This window comes from Nematocida major, assembly GCF_021653875.1.
Source record: "Nematocida major strain JUm2507 chromosome Unknown 2393, whole genome shotgun sequence".
NCBI lineage: Eukaryota > Fungi > Microsporidia > Nematocida > Nematocida major.
The window spans coordinates 177921-193555 of NW_025952952.1; the positions used below are offsets into that span (position 1 = coordinate 177921).

The 15635-nt window shown below is 51.1% G+C and overlaps 7 protein-coding genes across 7 annotated transcripts; 5 read left to right on the plus strand and 2 right to left on the minus strand.

The window, feature by feature from the left end:
- Positions 1-128: 128 nt before the first annotated feature.
- On the plus strand, positions 129-644 carry NEMAJ01_0963 (uncharacterized protein; the record flags this gene model as incomplete). Its single annotated transcript, XM_047914801.1, has 1 exon — positions 129-644. The coding sequence occupies one exon, from the start codon at positions 129-131 to the stop codon at positions 642-644; it is 516 nt and encodes a 171-aa protein (XP_047770758.1).
- A 344-nt stretch (positions 645-988) lies between these two features.
- NEMAJ01_0964 (DNA replication licensing factor MCM6) lies at positions 989-3211 on the plus strand (the record flags this gene model as incomplete). The annotated part of the gene is made up of 1 exon (XM_047914802.1): positions 989-3211. The coding sequence occupies one exon, from the start codon at positions 989-991 to the stop codon at positions 3209-3211; it is 2223 nt and encodes a 740-aa protein (XP_047770759.1).
- A 478-nt stretch (positions 3212-3689) lies between these two features.
- On the minus strand, positions 3690-6569 carry NEMAJ01_0965 (uncharacterized protein; the record flags this gene model as incomplete). Its single annotated transcript, XM_047914803.1, has 1 exon — positions 3690-6569. The coding sequence occupies one exon, from the start codon at positions 6567-6569 to the stop codon at positions 3690-3692; it is 2880 nt and encodes a 959-aa protein (XP_047770760.1).
- Positions 6570-6810: 241 nt separating this feature from the next.
- On the minus strand, positions 6811-9663 carry NEMAJ01_0966 (uncharacterized protein; the record flags this gene model as incomplete). Its single annotated transcript, XM_047914804.1, has 1 exon — positions 6811-9663. One exon carries the CDS (start codon positions 9661-9663, stop codon positions 6811-6813), a length of 2853 nt encoding a protein of 950 aa, XP_047770761.1.
- Positions 9664-10394: 731 nt separating this feature from the next.
- Positions 10395-12293, plus strand: NEMAJ01_0967 (heat shock 70kDa protein 1/2/6/8; the record flags this gene model as incomplete). The annotated part of the gene is made up of 1 exon (XM_047914805.1): positions 10395-12293. One exon carries the CDS (start codon positions 10395-10397, stop codon positions 12291-12293), a length of 1899 nt encoding a protein of 632 aa, XP_047770762.1.
- Positions 12294-12419: 126 nt separating this feature from the next.
- On the plus strand, positions 12420-14474 carry NEMAJ01_0968 (dolichyl-diphosphooligosaccharide---protein glycosyltransferase; the record flags this gene model as incomplete). The annotated part of the gene is made up of 1 exon (XM_047914806.1): positions 12420-14474. The coding sequence occupies one exon, from the start codon at positions 12420-12422 to the stop codon at positions 14472-14474; it is 2055 nt and encodes a 684-aa protein (XP_047770763.1).
- A 552-nt stretch (positions 14475-15026) lies between these two features.
- Positions 15027-15632, plus strand: NEMAJ01_0969 (uncharacterized protein; the record flags this gene model as incomplete). Its single annotated transcript, XM_047914807.1, has 1 exon — positions 15027-15632. One exon carries the CDS (start codon positions 15027-15029, stop codon positions 15630-15632), a length of 606 nt encoding a protein of 201 aa, XP_047770764.1.
- Between the last annotated feature and the right edge of the window lie 3 nt (positions 15633-15635).

A 15635-nucleotide genomic window follows, 5' to 3' on the forward strand; every position in this document is an offset into this window, starting at 1 on the left:
GCTGGGGGGCTTCCTCCCATTTTGCGCGCTGCTTTGATCTTCGCATCTATTTGAACTTTGGTACGCGCTATGCGCGTATGGGCATTTCTCCTTTGATTTAATTGTAAATGTAATTTTTACAAATAAACATGGTCAAGCCCAGAGAGACAGCACAGGCGTCCCCAGAACAGGCTGAGATGGAGAAAATGAAAGCCGAGGCCCGCAGGAAAAAGGAGGCGCAGGAAAAGCAGGAGCAGGAAGAGTACATACAAAGGGTGAGAAGACTGATCCAGGAAGACAGAAAAAACAACCTGGAAAAAGCACAGGTGGAGATTGACGGGCTAAAGGCCATGCAGAGCGCGTCCATGATAGAGGCGGAAATAAAACCACTGACGGCGTCAAAAGACAGGCAAAGCATGGCAGATCCAAACGCAGAGGGGGGAATAACTATAAAAATAATACATGAAACCCAGAAAAAGCTGCACACGTTTCCTGCAACCTCAACAGTGAGCGACTTTAAGAGCGTTCTTAAGGAGCACTTCAAAATAAAAAAGCCAAAGGCTTTTATCTCTGCTAGCCGGGAAATAAACTTTGAGGATCTGAATGTGTCTCTGGTGTCGTTGGGCGTGTCAGACATGGACACAGTATATGTGCACAGCATGTAAGGCCCGGCTCTCCATAATATTGCAGTATCCTGGCTCGACGCAAGAAAAGCGACGCTTACTAGTTAATAAAGAGATACAAAAATCAAAGTAGACTTGCCGCGTGCACGCATATAAGTGGCCCGAGTTCAGTGGATGCCCAAGCCAGCCCAGCCTGGATGCACGATTTTTGCAGACTTTGCAGGGCGAGCATGCACATCCAGCCGGGGCATGGGCGCGTGCAAAGCATGCTGTGGGACCTGGGCGCTGTGTTTCAAGCAGTGTGCAGTCTGGCGCGTGCGCCCTTGCAGACCGGCCCATTTGTGCAGACGCTGTGTATAAAACGCGAAGAAAATGTTTTTTAAAATATGGAAGCAAGCTGCATACAGAAGTGCATAGGCTTTTTGGAGGCGGAAGACAGAAACAGAAACCGAAAGTACGTGCAGGAAATAAAAAAGGCAATAGAAGAGAACAGAAGGTCTATTCCAATCGAGTACTCGGACATATTTAGCTATGACCAGGAGCTGGCCATAGAGGTGAAGAAGAGCTTTCCCAGCGTGGAAAAGGACTTGGCCAAGGCAATCGAAATGGTCACAACCAAGTACTGCCCAGAGTTTAAAAAGAAAGGAATAAACACGCGGCAGGAAGACTTTATCCCCTGCATATACGGCCTGGACGTGCTCTACTCTGTGCGGGACCTCAAGACCAGCTTGATTGGGCAGCTGATTTCGTTTTCGGGCATAGTCACGCGCTCGTCGCAGTCAAAGCCCGAGCTGATAGAAGGCTCTTTTGAGTGTGCGGAGTGCAAAGCAATAATACGGGGCATCCACCAGGAAAGAACGTTTAGGCAGCCGCTGGCATGCATAAACCCCATTTGCATGAACAGGACAAAGTTTAAGCTGTCGGTTGACGAGTCTGTTTTCAGCGACTACCAGAAAATTCGGGTGCAGGAGCCTGTTGGAGACACAGGAGACGCACATGCAATACCCCGAACGATTGAGGTTCTGCTAAGAAACGACTTGGTGGAGATCGCCAAGCCTGGAGACTGCGCCGTGATAACAGGGTACTTAATGGCGGTCTCGTGCACGCGAGACGTGCTGGGGCACAGCAACACAACGAAAGTGGGGCTGACAAAGGCCCCCGAAGCGGAGGCTGTTCGCGGGCGAAGCGCACAGGGAAAGAGCATAAACCACGAGCTGGTGTTTGCAGGAATCTCCGTGGCAAAAAAGCAGTACGACCCCTACACGTCGCTGCTGGAGAGCAACCCGGGCACAGAGAGTGTAACAGCTCTGAATAAGATGAAGGTGGATGCAATGAGGCAGGCCCCAAACCTGCTTTCTAAGCTGGCAAACAGCCTTTTCCCTTCTGTGTGCGGACACGAAAACATAAAAACCGCAATTCTTCTCATGCTGGTGGGCGGCACGTCCAAAAAAACCCCCGAGGGCATTCCCCTGCGAGGAGACATAAACATCCTTCTGGTGGGCGACCCGGGAACGTCAAAGTCGCAGTTTTTGAAGCAAACAAGCACGCTCGTGGAGAGAGGGGTGTACACTTCTGGAAAGGGGTCAAGCGCTGCAGGGCTGACAGCCAGCGTGATCCGAGATGAGACAGGGGAGTTCAGCATAGAGGCCGGCGCCCTTATGCTTAGCGACAGCGGAGTGTGCTGCATTGATGAGTTTGACAAGATGGACGAAAGAGACAGGGTTGCTATCCATGAGGCCATGGAGCAGCAAAGCATCACAATAGCAAAGGGAGGCATACATGCAACGCTCAGCGCGCGCACGAGCATACTTGCTGCTGCAAACCCCGTCCGGGGAAGGTACGATCTGAGAAAGACCCTTAGGCAAAACGTGCGGCTGTCCCCGCCCATTATGTCTAGATTTGACCTGTTTTTTATTCTGGTCGACAGCATAAGCGCAGAGCACGACCAGATCATATCGAGCCACATACTCAAAAACCACATGGCGCACAACGGGGTTGCGGTTCACCAGGAAACCGCATTCACGGTGGAGGACGTGAAAGTGTTTATTCAAACCGTGAAAACGCGCACGCCGGCCATTTCCAAAAAGGCAGGGGAGGCCATTGTGGAGAAGTACATGGAGATCAGAAAGAACACGGGAGTGCACTCGTTCACCGCAACCCCCAGACAGCTGGAAAGCATCATCAGGCTCAGCGAGGCTGTTGCAAAGATATTTGGGCTCGAAGAGGTCACCACAGAGTGTGTGGAGCAGGCATACATGCTCCTTTCCGGGTCGATTATGAACGTGCTGACGGACGACGTCAAGCTGTCGGTGGCGGACGTGGTTGGCGAGAAAGTCCTTACCATTTCGTATGACGAGTACATAAAAATCACGTCCTCGCTCGTGAAAATAGTGCAGTCGTACGCAGGCCACAGAAGCGTGGGGAAGGAGGATCTGATAAAAGAGTACATCGAGGAAAACGAAAACGAGCTTACAACCGAGGAAGAGTACGTGTGCATGCAAGAGAAAATTTCTGGGCTCATTGACCAGCTGATATATAAAGAGGGAATCTTCTACCAGCAGAGCGAAGACGCAGGAATACTCCTGCACCCGAACTACAACACGTTCTAAGGCCAGAAAGAGAACACTAGCAAAGGAGTTAGTCGTAAAGAACCTCAGACAAAAAGCATTCATCAACTTCTCAGTGAGATTCCCGCTTGGTGTATCATCATAGGCAAGGGTTAATAAAAAAATAACTTATATGCTTGAGCAAGAAAAAAGAGAGAAAATGCCCGGAAGGCCTGCGCGCTGTGTGCCTGGGCTTTTCTCGCGTCTTTCAGTGCAGCCTAGCACCGCGCACTGTGCCTTGCATCTGCACACACTTTCTGCCTCCCATGCATTTTGCGGCACGCCAACTACTTGCTAGGGTTCAATAAAAAGTAAAATATTTATGCGCTTTTTGCCTGCCATATTTAGTGACAGGCTAGCATGGCGCGCCACGCAGTGCCAGCCGCCCCTTTTTCTGGGGCTTTGTTTTCTGCACCGCGCCAAAAAGCATTTACACAAAGTCTTCTAATAAGCCGTTAACCATGGTGTGGGTTTTATTTCGTTATCTCTTGTGCTTCTTCTTTTGGGGCGCCTCATCTTCAGACTCTTCGGGCTCGTCGGAAACCACAAAGCTGTTTTCGTCCGAGTCGTCTGCGCCAACATAAGAGTCTTGCTCCTCGGACTCTTCCTCCTCCTCAGACTCTGCCAGGTCTTCGTCGGTCAAAAAGTCCTCCTCTTCGTCCTCAGACTCTTCTGAGGTGTCCAAGTCGACTGCGTCGTCATCATCGGCAGCCTCTTCCTCGCCATCGCCCACCTCCCTGCTGGGCTGCAGAATTGCCCACGCGCCTCCCTCGTAGAAGGCCACTGGGTCGTTCAAAATGCTCCGAATCACGTTATTCCACTGTATATTTACCTTGGTCTCGGTAAAGCATATATTCTTTGAATCAAAGAAGTCCATCATCCACGGCACAGAGGATGCAGATATTCCATATACATGCATGGGCGCCTTGCTCTTATCCTTCAGCACAAAAACCAGGTCAGAGGTCGTCACCCCCGAAACCCGTCTCTCAAAGTTCAGAATTTCAATTTCCTTCAGCGGCAAAATAAAGAACGGGAACTCTGTCAGATTCACCAGACACTCTGCTGTAGGCTGTATAAGCACGCTCTGCCGGTGCGGAACCCCGTAGAACCCCTTTGAAATCGGCTCCTCCAGAGTAACTCTGGACTTCCGGGTAACGTGCTGCGCAAACTCGTAAAATGCGTCGTTTATCTCCTCCCGCATCCGCTCTTCCTCTTCTTCCTCATACATCTCTGCGTCCTCACCGCCAGCCCGGTTTCGGGTTTTCCTCGTGTCGTGCACTGCATTTGCCGTGCAGTCCCTGAAAAACTGGATGTCCGCGGTTCTTTTGTCTGCAACCATGATCGGCGCAGACAGCCTAAAATGCAGAATCGTGGGCGACTCCGCTGCCCCCGGCTGCAGGAACATGTGCTTGATTTTGGAAAACAGGATGTCTATGTCTCCGGCTGTTTTTGAGTGGTATCTGAGCCCGTTCTTGTGGAGCTCCACCGTGCTGGCCACGTTTTTCTTTGTTCCCATCCGGTGGTCGCAGCGCATGAACACGTTTTGGAGCGTCTCCACCCTGTCCTGCACAACCTGCAGGTCCTCCTGCTCGCCCTCTTCCACAAAGTCCCCAGAGTCCTCTTCCTCCTCCTTTTTCATGTTGTTTATTTCTTTCCATGCAGTCATCACGTTCTCCTGCGTGTCCTTGATCAGCAAAGAAAGCAGGAAGTTTGCGCTTGAGGTTGTTTCGCCGCTGGGCTGGTAGAAGGATATTTTCAGATACCCGATTTGGTCCTCTATCGTTTTTGTGGCTGTTTTTATTGTGTCTATGTGGAAGGGAACGGCAGCGCCAAACACGGGAATGACCACGCTCGACGCCTTCTTGTCGATTTTTATGACAGGCGACCCCCTTGGTATCAGCGCCTCCTTTTCGTATGACACAAACTTTTCGGCGGCCTCCACAGCCTCTTCCTCCTCCTGCACCTCGTGCGTTTTGTAGAACTGCAGCTGCTCCTCAATCAGCTCGTCCATGAGCTGCTTCTGGTGCTCGTTGATTTCGTTCGCCCTTTCCAGCTCCCGGTCCCTGTTTCTAAGCCTTCTGCCCATCAGAGTTCTCTTTGTCTGCTCCTCTGCCTTCTCGTACACGTAGTCCGACACCTCCGGGCTGAAGGGCGTCAGCAGCTTCGGCGCCCCGCCTTCCATCATCACCACGTTTTCCATGTGGACTGTGCCTATTCTGTCGTCCTCTTCAATCATGTGCACAAGATCGTAGAATCCAACAGAAACCACAAAAAGCGAGTTGCTCTGTATTTTTTGGGCCTCCATGCCCCCTGCGCCGCCTTCTTCTGGCCGGATTCCAATAGACGGGCCCAGCTCCATTTTTATTTTCCTGCCCAGCTCCTCTTGGTACATGGGGTCTACCACGTCGTTGAACCTTTTCATGGTCTCGCTCTTTATCTGCTCCGGCGTCCTTTCAATCGATATGTTTCTAAGAAGGTACTTCATCAGCCTCAAAACATACCCCAGAACCACCTTGCTTTTTTTGTTGGGGCTGACCAGAAGAGTCCTTCCAACGTGCGAGCAGTGCCCCTTGTATGCCACCCACAGGTAGTAGCTGATTATGTCAAAGTACAGAAGCTGCTCTTTGTACGGGTTGACAAACTCGCCCCGCTCGGTTTTTTCCTTTAGATACCGCCCTCCGCTCTGTATGACAGGCGTGAAGCACAGCTCAATGTACGACTGGTCCAGCTCGTCCGGCAGCCTTTTCATCTCCACCTCCAGGGCAGCCTCGATCTGGTCGCTCAGCTCTTCATGAATCACCCTGTCGTCCGTCTTTATGATCTGCTTTATTTTGCTCTCCAGCAGCATGGAAATCTGCATAGCAGACACGCTTGCAAGCCGCATCAGGTCCTGCTGCTTTCTGTCCTTTTTCAGCAGCACGCTCTCTATGCACGGGGTTATGTCTTTCACGCTGAGTGCGCCCTCCCAGGCGCGCACAGACTCGCCCCGCTCCTCCTTGAGCACGCCCAGCGGCTTGTCCCCGCATATTTCCCGAATGCTAGAAAGTATGGCCTGCTGGTTCGATAGATCCTTCATCCTGCTAAACGTCCGTATGCTGACCGTCTCCTTCAGCTGGTCAAGTATCAAACACTTTTTCGCGCTGGAGACTGCTATTACCTCGGTTTTTCTTATAATGAGAGAAGTCGCCGGAAACTCGTATCCTAGCAAATAGAAAAACATAGCCGAGTTTATCCCATACGAAAATGTGCTGTCTCGTTCTCCAAATGTTATCATAAGCCCGTCCACGTCATCAGGGAGCGCAAGAGTTATGTTCTCCATTCTTTCCTTGAATGTTCTGCAGTCAAGTTGCACTTTTGCCATGAGAAATAAAAAGTATTTGCTAAAATAGACACAAATGCCCTTCCATTGCGCGGCATCCCAGAAGTGTTAATAGAAATGTATTATATAGAAGAAAGCGCGCGTTCTTTGCGTCCGCCACACGTGCAGCCTCTCAGGCCTGCTCTGGCGCTTTTCATTTGGAATGTTTGGCCTTTCCCTGGCACCGCACCCACCCACTTGCGTTTCTTTTCGCAGACCTTCGCCCATTGGACGCACAAGTTTTCTATGTATACGCCACGTACAGAGCGCCTGCACCCGCCACCAGAAGAATAGCCACCAGGCACATGCCCACTGTGCACATCGTCGAGCTCTCTTTTTGGGGGCTAATACTGCTTTTCGGCTTCTCCTTCCTTGAGCACTTTTGGCTTGGCACGGCTTCTCTGCTTTCAAGCAGAAAAGGCTTTTTGGTGCACTCCTGGCCCTCCATTCTGGATGCATGCCCGTTGTCAGAAGCCTCCTGCAGTTTCGAGGAGGCGGAGTCTTGCAAGGCGCAAGGCTCTTCTGGCTCTTCCTTTTCCAAGCACGCACACCTTTTTTCTAGCTCGCCAATGCAGGCTTTCAGGTCTGCCCTGATGAGCGGCCAGTTTATGTCGCGAAAGTCTGGCTCTTTGTGCTGCACAAGGCGCTCCAGCAGAAAGCGCGCTCGCATGCTCCCGGCGCCATTAGGGTGCTGAATGTGCGCGCTTGGTGGGCCCCAGGCTGTAGCTTCTGCATACTTAGCATGAACATAGTGCGAGGCCGCCGCAAAGTTGTACCCCAAGCTGTGCACTGCACCCAAAAACTGGAAAAGGCTTCCCCAGACAGCTCTGGAAACATAGTTGTCTGGTGCCCGCCCCAAATAGAACAGCTCCATTGCCCTGCACGCCTCTACATAGCTCGAGGGCAGCAAACTCTTTTTGGCTGTTTTCATTTGGATATATTTTCGCAGGCTTGTTTCTTCCTGGTTTACGCCTGCACAGCCGCCTGCTCCCCGGGCCCTCTCTTTGAAGTCTTCCACGTATCTGACTGTTTCCAAGGCCATGTTTTTGTATGCGCCGCTCTGCCCGCGTTTGCGCAGAGAGTCGATCAGGCCAGTATAGTAGCACTCTGTTGTGTAGGGGGGCAGAAGCCGGTATAGAGCGCTGGGCTCCTTGTCGCCAAGCGGGACTAAAGAGCTATAGTTTCTCTGCCGCATTTCTTCTATCGTGCTATACGCTAGCGCATACTCGGCCACTGCAGCTTTCTTCTTCTCAAGGGCACTTCCAATTGGTTTGTCTGCGGGCGGGGCGCCTGCAAACATTTGGCTTTCTGAAAAAAGTGTACTTTGTTGTTTTTTGCTCTTTTTTTCCCTGTACATTTTTTCTATTTTCGCGCTCTCCTTCTGAAAACACTCAGAAATTCTTCTCCTGTGCAAAACTGCATCCACTACTTGCTTGTGCGCAAACAGAGCAAGGAACGCGTGCAAAGTGTGCAGCTCTTGCTCCACAGCTTCGTATAGAGATTCGGCAGATGCAGGACCAAACACCTCTGCGCAGTCAGCATAGAAAAGCCCAGCCATGATGCAAACCGCGTTCCCAACCAGAATGTTTCTGTATGTCAGCAGTACACCGAAGTAGTCTACGCCTGCTGTCTCTAGAGCATTTTTCTGGGGAAGTACCAGGCATTTGTGTATAGAGCAAGGCGGCGTGCCTTCTGTGCAGCTCGCAGCAAGCGCCGGCTTTGTGCGCCTGCTTTTGCCTACAAGAAGCCGGCAATACTGCGCCCCTTTGCACGTCTCGGCAAACACCTGGTTGGGCGCCCTTTTCAAAAGCCTGCTCCAGTCTATATCTGCGCCTTTTGGGGCAATGTGCCTTAGAACGTCGCGAATCGAGAGAGGGGCTAGAAAGTCGGCCTTTCCCTTTGCATACATGCCTAATACATCGCTGTGTACACTCCTTGCGCAGTCGTTTTTGCGCGTGCAGTGCTTGTGTGCATCCAGAATCCGGTTTGGGCACTCTGCATTTGCGTCCATATACTTCCGCACTGCTTGCATGCTTTCTGGCATTGTTTCCAGCGCGGAGTATTTTTTCATTCGGCGCGCCCACTGCTTGGTAAGCCGCAGCCTGTCCTTTTCGCTTATTTCCTTTGTGCACAGGAGCTTTTCCGCGTGTTTCCATACAGCCGCGCTTGCTTTTTCCAGGATATTGTTCATAAACTGCCAAAGCCCGAATGTGTCAACCCTCTCTGCACGCGGTGGCCTTTCATGGCATGCAAAGCAGGCAAAGAGCGAGGTGTCTCCCTTGCGTATGCTGGCAGATGCTAGGAGGTCATTGTAGAAGTGAAGCACCTTGTGGAAGCCTTCCGGAAAGTACTCTGGAACATGCTTTGTGATCTCCTGGTATAGGCTGCATAGGAGAGGGCCCTGCTCTGCCTCGGCAAACAGCTTTGCATGGTACATATGCATGGTGTTGCACTGCACGGCTGCCTTCTCTATAGTGTACAATAGGCTTGCCCGCACCTCCATGATGCTTGCAACCCTGTCGGCACACTCTTTATAGAGCGCGGATATTTCATGTCTTGGAAGGCCCTTTTTGTTCATTATATTCGCATCAAGCGCGTTTTTGTAGTAGTTTTCGTAGACCAGCGCAGGGTCCAGAAAAAGCAGAGAAACAAACCGGTCCTTCCAGCGGGGGCTTTCCTCTCCGGCCTCTTCCACATGTTTTTTCATGTATCTGTGCAGCTCTTCTTCTATCCTGGCTGCGCTTTTTTCTTCTTCAATGTACGCGCAGACCTCCTGGAGCTTCTCCAAAAACTCGTCCAGGGCTAGCTTTGCCCAGTTCACGCTGTTGACCAGCTCAGTGCACTCCAGCGTGTACCTGTGCCGCAGCAGCACCAAATAAATCGTGTCCATGTTTGCCTTGGCACTGCCTAGCTCTGCAATTGCCTCGGCCACAGGAATGTTTAGCACGTCTTTCTTCCCCGTGCCAAAGAAAACTCTTTTTAGCACCTTGACGTCTTCTCGTGCGCACGATATAGAGTGAGGCTGGTACGCGGCCGCAAAAGCAAAGAGAAGACTCATTAGAGTGCGTGTTCTGATCCAGCGTTCCACTCCGCGCATATATTTGCCCTTTGGCCTGCTAATTTATACCTCCAGGCATGCTATTATATAAAGCTAGCGCACAAGCACTTTAGCACAGCCACGCCCAGCCCATAGGCCCAAAATACTCCCCATTCCATCCTGGCTTTTATTTACGACTTCGGGGTATTCGGGCAGCAAATGCCCTCTTTTCCCCTGTTTGGAGCTATGCAAACTGTTTCAATTTGTATTTGGCGTTACACCTGCGGGGTTTTAATTTAAGCGAGTGGGCCCTCCAGCTTACCCACACAATGGCGCATGGCTCGGGATGTTTAGCCAGCAAGCAGCCTCTCTGCAGAGCCTGCCTTCTTTTGCAAGAGCGGTTGCGCACGCCCAGCGCATACAGAAGCTCGATCTTTTGCAGGTAGCACCAGAAAAACCTGTTGCGGAGCCTTTGTGTATAGCAGGCGGAGCGTGTCTCCTGCCAAGCGAGTGGGCCGCATTTTTAAATTGCTTCTTGGATGCGTTCTGAAATGGAAGTATTAAAGGCAGCAGCTTAGTGTAAACCGGCATAGAGGCGCCAAGCCAAAGTGTTTTTCCTGGCAGGATGTGCTGAAGAAAGCACTGGTTAGGGCTGCGTAGAGCTAAAGTACACCGTGCCAGTGTAGATCAGACGTCCGATATAGCGGGCTGCCACAATTTTGCATAATAAAAGAAACCCCAGAAAATTCCGGAAGGACAAAAGTATAAATAAATAAAACTTTTTCTACGCCATGGCAAAAAAAGAATACGCAATAGGAATCGATTTGGGAACAACCAACTCATGCATGGCTGTTATGCAGAATGGAAAGCCTGAAATAATCATCAACAAGTCCGGAGGAAGAACTACTCCTTCCATCGTGGCTTTCGCAGAGAACGAGCTTTTGTTCGGAGAGACCGCTGGAAACAACGCTAGAAACGACCCAGCAAACACTGTCTACGACGCAAAGAGACTCATTGGTCTTAACTTCGACGACCAGGATGTGCAAAAGGACATCAAGCACTGGCCATTCACCGTCGTCAAGGGCTCAGGAAACAAGCCCATGATTGAGGTGACCAGGGCTGGAGAGCTTGTAAAGTACTACCCAGAGCAGATCAGCTCTATGCTGCTTAAGTACATGAAGGACTGTGCAGAGGAGTACCTTGGCGCCCCCGTCAAGAAGGCTGTTATAACTGTTCCAGCATACTTCAAGAACAACCAGAGAGAACTCACCAAGGAGGCAGGAACCATGGCTGACCTGGAGGTGCTCAGAATCATCAACGAGCCCACAGCAGCTGCAGTTGCATACGGAATGGACCAGGCCACTGGAGAGGGCGAGAAGAAGATTCTTGTCTTCGACTTCGGAGGTGGTACATTCGATGTGTCCATCCTCGCTGTCGAGAAGGGATTCTTTGAAGTGAAGGCTACCGGTGGAGACACGCACTTGGGAGGATCTGACCTTGACCACACTGTGGCTGAGTACTACGCAAGAGAGTTCGCAAAGGGAAAGAACATCGACTACTCTGCCCTTGCTGGAAGGCCTCTTAGCAGACTGAAGGCCCAGGTTGAAAACGTGAAGAGATCTCTCTCCTCCACATCCTCAACCCAGCTGATCATCGACTCTTTCTACAAGGGAGAAGACCTGTGCTTCACCATCACCAGAGCAAGATTCGAGCTTATCTGCAAGCAGTACTTCGACAAGCTTATGCCATGTGTTGAGAAGACCCTGGCCGACTCCAAGATTCCAAAGGGAGAAATCGACGAGGTTATCCTGGTCGGTGGATCCACAAGAATCCCAAAGGTCCAGAAGATGCTGTCCGACTACTTCGGAGGAAAGGCGCTCAACAAGAGCGTGCACCCAGACGAGGCAGTGGCACAGGGAGCAGCCATCCAGGCCGCAGTTCTGAACGGAGAAAGCGTTGGCGGAAACAACGAGCTTCTGCTCCTTGACGTCATCCCCCTGTCCATCGGTATTGAGACCGCAGGAGGAGTCTTCACCCCCATCGTCCCCAAGAACACCACAATCCCCACCACCAAGACACAGACCTTCAGTACCTACACTGACAACCAGACTGCCGTTTCCATCGTGATCTACGAAGGAGAGCGAGCAATGGTCGCGGACAACCACAAGCTTGGAGAGTTCCACCTCACTGGAATTCCCCCCGCGCCAAGAGGAAAGCCCGAAATTGTTGTCAAGTGCAGCATCGACTCCAACGGTATTCTGTCTGTCTCGGCCAGCGAAGCATCCTCTGGAAGCGAGCAGGAGATCACAATCACCAAGGACAAGACCATTAACAACCAGGAGGAAATCGACAGAATGCGCGAGGAGGCTATTAGATTCCAGGAGCAGGACGAGAAGAACAGAGAAATCATCACTGCCTTCTCCAACGTTGACGCATACGTGAGCGATGTCAAGGAGATGTTCAAGAAGCTGGACTCTGCCACCCAGGCTGAGGCAAACGCCAAGGTTGCAGAGGCAGAGGAATGGCTTAAGTCAATCCAGTCTCCTCTCAAGAGAACGGTTGAAGAGTACATGGCAAAGAAGAAGGAACTCGAGGCCATATTTGCCCCCTTCATTGCAAAGGTGCCAGGAGGTGGCGCTGCCGGAGCAAATGCAGGAGCAAGCGAGCCAACTGTTGAGGAAGTCAACTAATTGCCCTCTTGATTAATAAATATTCAAGGCATGAAAACACATTTTATTTTGCTTGCAATGTTCTGCGCATAGGCATATTAAAGTTTGCAGGATATAGCCATGGCTCTGCGAATTTATTTTTGAAAAATGGGCCACGCTTGTTTGCAGGTTTCTGATTACGCCCTGCGCCGGGTCCAATGCGTTGCTGTGCTTCTTGTTGTGTACACCTTGCTTCTGCGCATATGGCCCAGCGCTCGGTACGGAATACTGATCAATGAGTTTGATCCGTGGTTTAACTACAGATGCTCAAAGTACATGTGGGCGCACGGCATTACAGAGTACTTCAGGTGGAAAGACCCCAGCACGTGGGTCCCTGTGGGAAGAGACATACCCAAAACAGCATACCCCTTCCTGTTTATTCTCTCATACTGCGCCAACAGCGTACTTGGCGTATTTGCGCGGGTGAGCCACTACACAGTGTGCTGCATGTCTTCGCCTGCTTTGTTTCTTGCATGCATGTGCGTGATGTGGACAATGTGCATGGGGCTTTTTGAAGGGCCAGGGCAGAGAATAAAAGCATATGTTGCGCTGTCCCTGTTCAGCATGTCTGGAGGCCTGTTTGAAAAGACCATGGCAGGCGCATACGACTACGAAGCGCTTTCGCTCTTTCTGGCTCTGGCCGTGGCCTGCACATACACACTGTACATAAAAGCCGTGGACGGCAGAAGGTGGCACCGGTGTCTTTTGGGCGCAGGCATCACGTTTTTGCAGTGCGTGTTTAATGCTACATGGGGCGGAAGCGTGTTCACGGACGCGCTTGTGTATGGCCACTCGATGCTGACTCTTGGGAGCTGGCGCCTGCTTTTGGGAAACGCCCTTGTTACAACAGGGTTTGACCACGCATGCCCGTTTTTGTGGGGGCTCAGGCCTGTGAACATTCTGAAGATAGCGATTGCATGCTCTCTCCCGATTCTGCGCGGGTTTCTGCACGGCTCTCGAAGAACAAAGGCTGCGTATGTGTTTGGGTTTGGGCTCGCCGCGGCAGGACTTGCCATCTGCATGCTAAAAATGAGCATGCACACGCGCCTTGAGAAAATATTGAAGGGTAAGGACAAATTGTACAATGTGTTTATTCGGCAGAAAATGCACCCGTTGGTTGCCTCCATAACAGAGCATAGAGCGCCCGATGTCTGGCAGGCTTCCCGACTGTGCGGGCCGTTTGCATGCTTGGCTCCTTTTTTTGTGGCGTGGAGCGCCTACAGCGCCAGCACAGCAGCTGCAGGCAAGAGAAGAAATCTCAGGCTTTTCTTGGTCTGCGGCCTTGTGTTTTCTAGCCTTATTTTCATGCGAATGGAGAGGTTTGCTTTCCTTCTTGCGCCGTTCCTGTCACTGGCGGTGTCCGACGCGTTTTGTGAAATTATGTTTTTGCGGCCTGCTGCGCGCCATGGCAAGCTTTCTGCAGCCCGCATATTCAAGTCTGCTGCGCGCCTAGGATTTGCCGCGCTTATGTTTCTGCACGTTGCATCCAGCATCCGAACCATCCAGAGAATGGCCAAGCATGTTATCGTTGTGGCGGAGGGGAGCTCAAAAAGCAAGCCCGTGCTTGTGGATGACTTCAGAGAAGCTGCTGTTTTCATGAAGCACAACGTAGACCCAAGCTCTGTTGTTGTAAGCTGGTGGGACTACGGATACCAGATCACAGGAATGTCCGGCCTCTCCACAGTAATAGACAACAACACAAACAACTATGAAAGAATATCCGAGACTGCAGACTTCCTTGTTTCCCCAGAGCACACCATATCTAAAGCACACCCGCTGATACGAAAGATCGCGCCAGACAGCAGAACTAGCGTGTACATATACACTGTCTGCGGATACCTCTCCAAGTACAACCTGTCTGACCTAAACAAGCTCGTGTGGATAACCCGCATCGCGCAAGAAACAAACCGCAGCGTGGCCCCGCGAGCCTACCACTACAGGTGCAAGGGAAAGACGCTCTACTCGCTTCATCAGATGGGAGATCTTGACATCTCAGCCGAAACGCTTGGCGGCCATCCGCTGCATATTTCCACCGCAATGAAAGAGTCTCTTCTTTTTAAGCTAGCCTTCTATCTGTACACGGACAAAATCAAACTGACCAACATAGAGCTGGCGTATCAGTCGTCCAACCACATAGTGCGTCTCTACAAAATAGTAGGATAGCCGACTGCCAGCCAGACGCCGCCCACTGCTTCGGGCGCATACCCGTGACATAATTTGGATGTTTTGTGCTAGCACAATGCATTGCACGCGCATTCCCTTGTGATTTCTCTGTGCCCAGCGAATTGGCTGCCGGCTCCAAATATTTGCAAGCAGGGGAATTCTGCTTTGGGGCGCCACCACATAGGAACAAGCAATAAATCGAAAGCAAAAACCATTCTTTGCGAGGGTAGAAAAGCAGCATCAGCCTGCACAGGCCGGGCTGCATAAATGAGCACGTGTGTATGTGCATTGTTTTAAAAGTTTATTCTGCGATTGGCGTCGATATAAGACACGTCAAATAGAAGCTCTCTGCATGCGCAGCGAAAATCTACAATGCAGAGCCCTGCCCACGCTTGGTCCTGCAAACAGTGTTTCCCAACACACTGTGCACGTCTGCTCTATAATGCGCCGAAATTGCCTGCAGCTTCATGCGAAGCAGGTTGTGCTTTAGGCAGAAGCATCATACTGTTTGTCTGTTTGTGTGTATTTATTTTAAATTTTTCTTTTACTACAATGAAAAAGTTCCTTTTTGTTGTACTGCTTCTGTCTCTTATAAAGTGTGCCACGCTGGCAGAGAGAATAAACGGATACTGCAATGAAATAAAGAGAAAAGCAAAAGAGGTTTACGGATCTGCAGGCCGAGTTGAGGAAATTCGGGCGTCTATGCACAAGCATCTTTCCCCAGTAGGCGAGCGATTGAAGACGCACTCCAAAGACATCATCTCCAAAATAAGCAACTTCGGCAAAGGAACAGCCATTCCCAAGGTGAAGAAAATGTACCAGCACGTAAAAGACCAGATAAACAAGGAGAAAGAAAAGGCACAGGCAAAAATGCACGAAAACAAGGAAAAGGAAGCCGCCCAGGCGAAGGAAAGCGAATTTCCAGAGGCAGCCCCCTCCGAGGACCCTGAGGAGGTGAAGAAGCGGATGAAGGAGATTGAAGAGTTTATAAAAATGCTGGTCAACGACCTGCAGGAAAAGGGCGCTGGAAACGCCACGCAGGAGGAAGACGAGGAGCTTCTGAGCGAAGAAGAGAAGGAGCTTGGAAGCGACAGCGCCAAAGACGAGACAGGAGACGGCGACAATGTGCATGAAGAATATGTGAAGAGTGACCTTTAGTGG